Source organism: Hemiscyllium ocellatum, chromosome 37, assembly GCF_020745735.1.
Source record: "Hemiscyllium ocellatum isolate sHemOce1 chromosome 37, sHemOce1.pat.X.cur, whole genome shotgun sequence".
Classification (NCBI taxonomy): Eukaryota; Metazoa; Chordata; class Chondrichthyes; order Orectolobiformes; family Hemiscylliidae; genus Hemiscyllium; species Hemiscyllium ocellatum.
The window spans coordinates 8792638-8804103 of NC_083437.1; the positions used below are offsets into that span (position 1 = coordinate 8792638).

Genomic DNA, 11466 nt, shown 5'->3' on the forward strand with positions numbered 1-11466 from the left:
TTTTTAATGTTGCACTGAATACGCTGGTTCAGCATTGATGTCCAATTTGATGTACTACATTTTAGAAAAAAAATGTAAAGAATGGAGAAGAATGCAGAGACTATTCATAATTGTGGTTTGTAGGGATATACGATTTTAGTAATGTGGATAGATTGGTGAAGCTTGGGCTGTTTCCTTTCAAAGCCATGTTGATTATCCCTGATCAGTCCTTGCCTTTCCAAATACATGTACATACTGTCCATCAGGATTCCCTCTAACAACTTGCCCACCACCGACGTTGGGTTCACTGGTCTTTAGTTCCCTGGTTTGTCCTTACCACCCTTTTTTTCTGAGATATTTTTATTAGAAATTTGACATTTTTACAAGTTTACAAAAATAAACAAAACTCTCAAATACAAACATTGATATACAATTAAATCAAATATACAATAGTCAAAATTTAACAAAGGAAAAAAAAATACCGAAATAGAAAAAAAAACAAAACTCAACTTTCTACTAATCTAACCTACAACTAACCAGAGTGTATACTTAAGTCTCTTACATGCTCGGAATGTATTAACATCAAATGTAATAAAACCTGTATTCGTGCAGGATTCCTCTCCTAAGGGGCCCCGGAGCAGCCAGGTTTGTAATCTCCATTAAATAAAAGCCTTGTTAGGATGGCCGAAATATCTGCATTTATGTAATTCAAGAAGGGCTGCCACATTTTATAAAATAATTCAGTCTTTCGGTGCACCATATTTGTAAGGAAGTCAAGGGGAATACATTCCATAATTAATCTGGGCCAATTTGAAAGTCCAGGGGGGCCCTCAGCCACCCAGTTCACCAAAATATTTTTCCTTGCACAGAAAGAGAGAATAGAAAATAGTCTCTTCCCATGCATATCCAGGGAGGGAAAGTTCGAAAAGCCCAAAAGGAGAGATATAGGGTCCACTCTAATTTCCGTTCCTAAAATTTCTGTCAGGGTACTTGCTACTTTAGTCCAATATCTACGGATCTTATGACAAGTCCATAGGCAATGTACAAGAGTGCCTACCTCTATTTTGCATTTGGGACACATTGGCGATGCTCCTGCCTTTAAATTTTGCCAATCGAGCCGGTGCTATATGGGCCCTATGAAGTATCTTCAGCTGGATAGCCTGAGTTCTGTTACAGATAGTAATTCTTCTAGCATTTTCCCAAATATCATTCCACATTTCTATGGATATTTCTAGTCCCAAATCCTGATCCCATGTTTTAAGCAGATTGTCCATATCTCCCGATACTTCATCATATAGTAAATGATAAATAGTACTGACGGAGGATGCCCCCACTGGTCGTAGAACATTACATTCTCTATCTGATTTATAAAGACTATCTAATAACGTAGTCGTCTTCTGTATATAATCTCAAATTTGAAAGTATCGAAAGAGGTCTCCATTAGGTAATCCGAATTTCTGACGCAGCTGTTCAAAAGACATCAGGACCCCATCTTTAAATAGGTCCCCTAAACATGATACCCCTGGATCTCCAGAGTTTAAAAGTGGCATCTGTAAACCCCGGTTGGAATCCCCATGCTCCTACTATCGCTGCACAGGGGGATGTTTTATGTAAATTACCCTCATTTTACCACATTGTATTCCAAGCCTTAATTGTGTTTAGTATTATGGGGTTTTTACAGTGATCTGTAATGATTTTCCTCTTGTCTGAAAATAAAAGGTTAATAAGTGGGTATTTTACTTGAGAGGCCTCGATGTCCAGCCAGATTGATTGTGGATCAGACAAGACCCAATCAGCTATGTAACTTAATAGGGAACTTTAGGAAATATCAGTTAAGTCTGGGAAGTCCAGTCCTCCCCTTGCCTGTGGAAGCTGTAGCTTCTTCAGCTTAATGAGAGGCCGTCTATGATTCCAAATAAAGGAACCCAGCCAGCCATATAATTTACGTAGGGCTATCCTTGGCAGCATCACCGGAAGCATTCTCATAGGATATAGGAGACAGGGCAGAACATTCATTTTAATTAGTGCTATTCTACCCAACCAGGAAATTGGAAGGTCTCCCCATCGCTGGAGGTCCTGCCTTATCCTTTCCAGTAATTGCACAAAATTAGCCCTATACAACTGACCAAATACTGGAGTGATAAAAATACCTAAATATAAGAAACCCTCCAGGGACCAACGAAAGGGAAAAAGGGATCCATCCACTAAGTGGGGTGTCATAGCCAGGCCACCCATTGGCATAGCCTCTGATTTTGAAAAATTAATTTTATAGCCTGAGAATGCACTAAATGTATTAATAACTTGGATTAGACGAGGTATGGACATCAGAGGATTACTGAGGAATAAAAGAACATCATCTGCATAAAGGGTAATTTTATGTTTACCTGTACCAATCCTCGGGGCCGTTATATTAGGATCAGTCCGTATAGCTTCTGCTAGTGGTTCAATTACTAGCGTAAATAACAATGGTGAGAGCCTCTACCCACACTGAAGCTATCCGAGCCTAATCCATTGGTAACCACAACTGCTTTGGGATCACTATACAATGTTGAGACCCATTTGGTAAACACTTGTCCAACGCCAAACCTTTCCAATGTGTAAAACAAATATGACCATTCAACCCTGTCGAATGCCTTTTCCGCATCTAATGAAACTACTGGTATCTTTCCCTGATGACAGGCTTGAATCATATTCAAAACCCTTCTAATATTATTGGATGATCTACGGCCTTTAATAAATCCCGTCTGATCATCCTTTATAATATGTGGCAGTACCCTTTCTAGTCTCTGCTAACATTTTAGAGAGGATTTTAAAATCTACATTTAGCAAGGATATTGGTCTATGTGATGTACAGTCTTCGGGATCTTTTCCTTTTTTAAGGATAAGAGAGATATTTGCCTCTTTCAGCGAAGGCGGGAGACAGCCCTGATTATATGCATAGTTATACATGTCCATAAGTGGATCAGCCAATATTTCTGTAAATTCTTTATAGAATTCAGCTTGAACACCATCTGGGCCCGGTGCCTTTCCGCTCTGGAGTTGCCTAATTGCATCAAGTATTTCTTGGACTGTTAGAGGAGCATTTAGGACCGATACCTGTTCCGGAGTTAGGCCCGGAAAGGTCAAATTTTTTTAAAATGACTGCATCCTCCTAGTCCTATCTTCACAATCCTGTGATTTATATAACTCAGAATAAAATTCTCTAAAGGTCGCATTAATCTTTTTATGATCATGAGTCAAAGTACCTGTACTTTCCTTGATAGACGTAATAGTCTGAGGAGCCTTCTTTTTCTTTGCAAGAAATGCTAAGTATCTACCCGGTTTGTCGCCATATTCATATAACCTTTGTTTTGCAAATAACATTTCCCTCTTAGCCGTTTGAGTAAGCGTAGTGTTTAGAGCTGTCCTAAGAGCCGTAATCTTTTGCAATTTTATAATGGAAGGTCTACTGGCGTATGCTGTTTCAGCTGCTTTTAAGCGAGCTTCGAGCAGGCGCTGTTGTTCCCCCTTCAATTTTTTCTGGGTCGCTGAGTAGGAGATGATCAAACCTCGTGCATAAGCTTTGATGGTCTCCCACATCATTGATGGGTTGCTAGCCGTACCTGAATTAATTCTAAAAAAGTTTTAAATTCTTGGGAGAAGTACTTTACAAATTTACTATCTTTTATCAGGAAGGGGTCCATACGCCAATGCCGAGCGGATGTCCCATTGTTCCTCGCCTTAGTTTCCATATATACAGTAGCGTGGTCGGAAATTGCTATAGTACCTATTTTACAGGATGATATGGAATTTTAAAAAATCGAGGGGGCAAAAAACATATCAATTCTAGTATGACATGTATGTGGATTAGAGTAGAAAGAAAAATCTCTGCCCTGTGGATGAAGACATCTCCATACATCTACCAATCCTAATTCTTTATTCAGATCCGCCAGTTGTCTAGATCTGGGAGATACTCCGGCAGCACTCTTGGGAATCCTATCTATTTCCGGATTCATAATACAGTTAAAGTCTCCCCCTATAATTGTATGACGGGCACCAAAGGCCATCAATTTTGAAAAAGCTTCAGTTATAAATTTAAAGGGGTGTGCTGGGGGGCAGTACAAATTTAAAATCCCATATTCCTCTCCATTTATGAGGACTTTAATCAAAATATATCGTCCAGATTCGTCTTTTATCTGATTTAGGATTTTGAAAGGGAAATTCTTCCGAACAAGCATAACAACTCCCCTGGTTTTTGAGCTAAAAGAAGAAAAAAAGGCCTGATCAAATCCACCCTGTCGTAATTTTAAGTGTTCTTTATCCGACAGGTGTCTCTCCTGTAGGAGAGCTATATCAACTCTCTCTTTCTTAAGATTTGATAATATTTTCTTCCTTTTAACTGGCGAATTACTCCCCCTGACATTCCAGGTGCACCACTTAACCGACTGATCAACTATAATCATCTGGGCAAATCCGAGACCCCTCAGGAGGGGATACCCTATCTAGAACATCCCGAGCATAGAGCATATAAAATTTACAAAAATAAAGGCTCTCTAATACACTCACAACAGTATAATAAAAAACTATTTCTAAATAAAAAAAATATTAAACGTACCTAAGTAGAGATTTTCCCCCTTGTTCCCAGGGAGTGTCACTTCCTCTCCAAAAGTCCATCTTATCCTCTCCCAACCAGTGCCCCACCCTTGACCCAGGTGCTCCTCAATAAAATGAGGAGAATTCAAATATAATACAAAGCTAGAGTTAACAGTGAGCACCCTACCCCTGCTCACACCAACACCTGGATATATTTGGGAATGTTAATACCATATATAAATATATAACTATAAAATTACAATCTCAACAAGTAATAATTAAATATAATAATACAAAATAACAGGGGAGAAACAACCCCGCTCCTAAAGACAGAGGTAAAATAGAATAAGGTAACCACCTCCCCCCACCAACATTAACCAAACGCCCCAATATATATACACATACACATACATACTCACATATATACATAAAGTAATAAAAGAAAACAACCCCAAGTGGGGGGGGGGGAGAAAATCAAATCCCTCTCCCCACCCACCCATGATAATATTAAACAATAAGGTAAGAAAAAAGGGGGGGGGATATAGACCAAAGTGGGGGGAAACGCAAACCAACATCCACTATCTCTTACAGTTTATTTAAGAGAGTCTAAGAATTCCTTCGCCTTCTCTGGTGATCTGAAGTTATATATGGATCCTTCATGGTTAAAGCGTAGCGTCGCTGGATAGCGTAAGGAGTACTGAGTATTTAAGTCCCTTAAACGCTTCTTCACCTCATCGAATGCCTTCCTCTTTCGGACCAGAGCTGGGGAAAAGTCCTGAAATAGCATGATCTTGGATCCTTCATAGATCATGGCTTGGGGATCTTTTCCAAGATTTCTTGAGGCTTCTAGGAGCATCTGCCTCTCCCTATAGCTCTGCAGCTGGAACAGGACCGGGTGTGGGCGCTGGTTCGAGCCGGGCCCACGTATTGCGATCCGGTAGGCCCATTCCACCCTTACCTGGCCTGATCCAGCATACAGATTTAAAAGCTGTGGCAGCCACTGCTCCAGGAATGCTGTAAGCTGGCCTTCCTCATCCCGTTCGGGAAGGCCTAGCAAACAAATTTTTTTTTCGACGACCTCTATTGTCGAGGTCATCAATATGATTTTCTAAGGTCCGGACTCGCTGTTCGAGAGTCCGGACCTGATCCGTGGCTGATTGAGCTGCAGTCTCGGAGGTCGCGGCCTTTAACTCCACCCCTCCAACTCGGCGCTCCAGTTCCTGGATGTCTCAGCCGTGCTTCTGCAGCGCGGCCGAGAGTGATTCCCATCGATTTCGGGACTCCTCGATAAATGCATCGATCTTCGCGTCCAGCTTGGTGATCATCTCCACAAGGCTTGTTACCGTCGGTAAGTCCCCCGGGGCAGCTGTGAACGCCTCTGCTGCAGCTGGAGAGGGTGGGGGAGGGGGTCCTGCTTGTTGAGAGCTGCGGGCTCCCTTCCCTTTGGTCATTTTTCACTAAATATTAGACTATTTAAATGTAATACTAAACAACTATTTAAATTTAACAGCTATTATGAATGATTTGGTGAGTGTGGTGGGGGTGGGTGACCCACTTTACCCAAGTCTTGGGAAGAGCACTATAGACTCAGACTTGCTGGGTCACCGCCACCTTGGATCCCTCTTACCACCCTTCTTTACAGTGGCACCACGTTAGCCAATGGCAGGGAAATCATGTCTCACAAACTTGATTGAGTTTTTTGAGGAAGTAACAAAGAGGATTGATGAGGGCAGAGCACTAGATGTGATCTATATGGACTTCAGTAAGGCGTTCGACAAGATTCCCCATGGGAGACTGAGTAGCAAGGTTAGATCTCATGGAATACAAGAAGAACTAGCCATTTGGATACAGAACTGGCTCAAAGGTAGAAGACGGTGGTGGTGGTGGGTTATTTTTCATACTGCAGGCCTGTGACCAGTGGAGTACCACAAGCATCAGTGCTGGGCCCTCTACTTTTTGTCATTTACATAAATGATTTGAATGCGAGCATAAGAGGTACAGTTAGCAAGTTTGCAGATAACACCAAAATTGGAGGTGTAGCAAACAGCGAAGAGGGTTACCTCAGATTACAACAGGACATGGGCCAATGGGCTGAGAAGTGGCAGATGGAGTTTAATTCAGATAAATGCGAGGTGCTGCATTTTGGGAAAGCAAATCTTAGCAGGACTTATACACTTAATGGTAAGGTCCTAGGGAGTGTTGCTGAACAAAGAGACCTTGGAGTGCAGGTTCATAGCTCCTTGAAAGTGGAGTCGCAGGTAGATAGGATAGTGAGGAAGGAGTTTGATATGCTTTCCTTTATTGGTCAGAGTATCGAGTACAGGAGTTGTGAGGTCATGTTGTGGCTGTACAGGACATTGGTTAGGCCATTGGTTAGGAATATTCCTATCAGAAAGTTGTTGTGAAACTTGAAAGGGTTCAGAAAAATTTACAAAGATGTTGCCAGGGTTGGAGGATTTGAGCTATAGAGAGAGGCTGAACAGGCTGGGGGCAGTTTTCCCTGGAGTGTCAGAGGCTGAGGGGTGACCTTATAGAGGTTTACAAATTATGAGGGGCATGGATAGGGTTAATAGGCAAATTTTTTTCCCTGGAGTCGGGGAGTCCAGAACTAGAGGGCAAAGGTTTAGGGTGAGAGGGGAAATATATAAAAGAGACCTAAGGGACAACTTTTTCCACACAGAGGGTGGTATGTGTATGGAATGAGCTGCCAGAGGATGTGGTGGAGGCTGGTACAATTGCAACATGTAAGAGGCATTTGGATAGATATATGAATAGGGAAGGTTTGGAGGGATATGGGCTGGGTGATGGCAGGTGGGACTGATTTGGGTTGGGATATCTGGTTGGCATGGGTGGATTGGACCGAAAGGTCTGTTTCCATGCTGTACATCTCTATGACTCTAAGAAAGGAAGGTTGAGCTGTGACTTGACGGAGGTGCTCAAAGTCATGAGTATCGTAGATTGATAGAGAAACTGTTTATGTTAGACGAATTATGAACCAGAAGACACCAATTCATATAGTTGGCAAAAGAATCAGCAATGTGTAAAAAAAAATGTTCTTTATGCAGAAAGTTGGTTAGTATATAGAAATATATTGCCAAAATTTACGATGGACCCAGATTAAAATTGTGGCTTCCGAAAAGGAATTGGTAAACACCTGAGGAGAATGCTTGCCAAGCTGCGTGGAGTGGATGTGGAAGAGGTCTGACTTGCAAGTTGCCCAAGCTGCCTTATTGGGGATAGGCAGGAGGTGTCAAATGGATAATCCCATTTTGTTTATTCGCTACTCACTGGATCAAGGACTGAGGAAGGCTTTTTTTTTACTAAAGTAACATTCCTGATAAATTAACAAAAGTGGAATGCGGGAAATTCTCGATTGACTAGCTTGACCTTGGTCGTTGGTAACATTTTAGAGTCCCATTATTAAGGGTGAGACTGCGGAATACTTGGAAGTGCATGGTAAAATAGGGCAGAGTCAGCACAATTATGTCATTGGAAGGTCATGCTTGACAAATTGTTCGAATTGTTTGAGGAGGTAATGAGCATGTTGAGCAAAGGAAAGCCAGTGGACATAGTCTGTTTGAATTTCCAGAAGACCTTTGATATGGTGCTGCACAGGAGGCTGCTAAATAAGAACCCATGGTTTTAGGTGCAAGGTATTGTCATGGATAGAAGATTGGCTGATTAGTGGAAGGTAGAGATTTGGGGATGAAAAGGTCGTTTTCACAACAGCACCTGGTGACTAATGGAGTCCTGCAGAGACAATAACTGTTCCATGTCTGGGCGAAGGAACTGAGATTTGTTGAGTTTGCAGATGACACAAGAAAATTGTGTTGGAGAGGCTGCAGAAGGATGCGGACAAAAGTGGTAGATGGCAAGTGTGAGATTATGCACTTAGGAAGAATTGAGGCATATACTATTTTCTAAATTTCAACGGCTTTGCAAATCTGGTGCACAAAGGGACTTGGGTATCCTTGTTCAGGATTCTCTTAATTGGTAGGTTCAGTTGGCAATTCAGAAGGTAGATGGAATGTTAATATTCATTTCAAGAGGGTTCGAATGTAACAACAGAGATGTAATGCCAAAGCTCTCTAAGACTGTGGGTAGACCATACTTGGAATATTGGAAGGAGTTCTGGGCCTTGTATGTAAGGAAGGATGTGCTGCCATTAAATGGGACCTAGAAGAGATTTACAAGACTAATTCCCATGGATGAAGGAAGTTCAGTGGATCTGAAATGTTAACCGATTTCTCTCATCAGCTGCTGCCAGACTTGCTGAGTATTTCCAGCAACTTCTGTTTTTGTTTCTGGTTTCGAGCATCCACAGTTCGTTTTTTTACTCTGCTCTATATTTAATAAAGCATTAAGCTATTACTTTTAAGATTTCTTTGTTTTGCACAGCACTAATTATGGCTAAATATTTTTACCATTTTTCTTTAGCCCTAGTATCCTATTCCCAGAAAAGAAACATCAGGAAGAAGAGGAAGAATCGGAGGAGGAGGAGGAGGACGACGACGATGCGTCAGAATCGGAAGAGGATGAATCTGATGATGAACCGCCTAAAAAAAGGTAACTGAGTTTCGTTTAGTATTTATCTTTTTTTGAGGGTGTACATTTCTGCAAGAATAAAGAGTTGCTTATGATAAGTATCAGTATTCTGGCTTTAGTATCCAGCTCATCAATTGTGATGTTTGAATCTGTGGGATGCACAAGTATTTGAAATCAATAAAGCCTTAGCTGAGATAAAACTGGAGATTTAAAATCTTGGAGATTTGATACAAGGTAAATTATTCAAAATACACAGCAGATCCCATCACCTGTAAAGAGAAAAGGTGTCAAGACTGTCAGAACATTGACAGCTTAAAGCTTAGAATTGTTCTGTTCTTAACCAATGTTGAAACTCTAGGGTTGAATTTAACAATTCATATTCGAAAGTGATTCTTACAGTAGAGAGAGTTTTTAAACTTTCTATTTCAATTAAACTTTGAGCCAATTTTATAAAATGTGTTGGTTGCATAGCAATGAACAAATAAGAGACATTGATAAATTGCCAGATTTTTGCCACTTGACTGCAGTATATGGGCTGCTGAGTTGCTATTTCTCATTTACAACCTGAAACAGACACAAGGCAGTTCCGCGAGCCAAGGCCAAGCTGCAGAAACGAAAAGCTGCCACGTCGAAAAAAGCAGTTGCTGCTAAGAGGAGCACATCGTCAAGAAAAGCACCAGCAAAAAAAACAGCTAAAAAATCCAGGTCCTCACCAGTGAAGTTGGCCAAAAAACCAACGGTGGTTAAAAAACCTCTGCGTGGGTCTCTTAAGTCTCCAGCAACTCCAAAGAAGGTGAAAGGATCCACCAAGACCACAAGGCATTCACAGAGGCAGAGAAAGTAGCAAAGGCAAACGTGGAATGCTTTTCTTTGGTGGTGCATGGTTTTGTCTATTTGAAACACGCCACGTGACATAACTTTTCTGCAGCTAACCTAGAAAAAGTAGAAACTTATTTTTAGATAATTATGTAGAATGCTATTTTAGATAAGCTGTTGGACATCAACTTGTTTCAAGAAGGTTTTTATTAGTTTAATGGGTTTTAACACTTTATATTTAAGTGTGTGACCTTATGATGATATAGTAAGCAACACACTTGGTTTTTACCTTTTAAGTGGGGAGCAAACACAATTGCTGATTGACTTAAATGAATATCATGGTTTTGGAAAATTCATTTGTTGCTGTAATTTTTTATAAGGTGATATCTGACCTCCATAGTTGATGGATTCTTCCTGGGGTGACAATGGCTTAGTGATAATATCACTAAGCTAACAATCAGAGGCTCAGACTAATGCTGTGATGCATGTGTTCAAATCCCATAATGGCAGCTGATAGAATTTAAGTTCAGTGAATAAAACCACAATGGCGCCCATGAAGCTATCATCAATTGTTGGAAAACTAAAAATCTATCTGGTTCACTAGTGGTCACTAAAGAAGGAAATCTGCCATCCTTACCAGGTGACCTAAATATAATTCCAGAAGCTCAGCAATTCATACATCACATTAAAGTAAACCTTGAAGATGATGTTTCCGTTAAAGTATATGCAGCAGCTTGGAAGATACCGTGGAGATCTTATTGTGTTTAATGTGAAAAAATGTTAAAGCTGATGCATTCAAAAAATTGGTCACACTTTGTAATAAAATTTCAACGGGAACATTGTTTGGGGAAAGCTCATTTATGCCATGATAGAGTGAGATCAGACATTAAGATTTTCTCATGAAACTAAAGGGGAGAGCCCCAAAATGAGGATGGTGAAAATCTTTTGCTTTGGCCTGTCTTCACCCATTATGGTCAGGTGTTATCTTAAGTTCATTAATATTGTTCAAAGTCCCTGTATGATTTGTATTGGAGATCAGTGTAATGAAAATCACCTTGTACACATTGTATGTGTATTGATGAATGTTGCTACTCTGTTTTACTTTTTAATAATTGCATTAGTGTCAGATTTGTTGAAGTACAGTACTTGCATGCAGCACCATTTTGTTAAGCTTTTTTCTGTAATCTTGTTTCACTTAGTAAAAAATACTGTACATTGTATATTGTTGTCAACAATCATTTACAGCTTGCCTTGCCGACACGTAAATTGTTGCAGCAAGATTAGCCTCGGTTTTCCTTTACTCATGAGCTGCTTTCAGCTTAAAATAAGCATTTTTTCATATGATAAAGGGGGGAAAATTTAGAACAGTGGTTCAGTCTGTTATGTATTCATCAACCTACATAAGCACGAAAGAGAGAGACTACAGCTGGACGTTTACCCATTCATTTCTGTTCAAAAATAGGAAACACTCAGGTCGGACAGCAGCAGTAGAGAGAAACAAAGTTGTGCCATGATTCTGTCTATCTAATTTAATTCCAATTTCCAGTATCAGAT

At 40.5% G+C, this 11466-nt stretch overlaps 1 protein-coding gene across 1 annotated transcript in view; it reads left to right on the plus strand.

Annotated features, from left to right (window-relative positions):
• Nucleotides 1-11132, plus strand: part of hp1bp3 (heterochromatin protein 1, binding protein 3) — a 36238-nt gene extending 25106 nt beyond the window's left edge. Inside the window, exons 11-12 of the mRNA XM_060852410.1 lie at nucleotides 8989-9117; nucleotides 9670-11132. Of these exons, the coding sequence (XP_060708393.1) occupies nucleotides 8989-9117; nucleotides 9670-9940 (400 nt within the window). The 3' untranslated portion in view covers nucleotides 9941-11132. The remainder of the gene's footprint in view (nucleotides 1-8988; nucleotides 9118-9669) is intronic.
• Nucleotides 11133-11466: the final 334 nt, after the last annotated feature.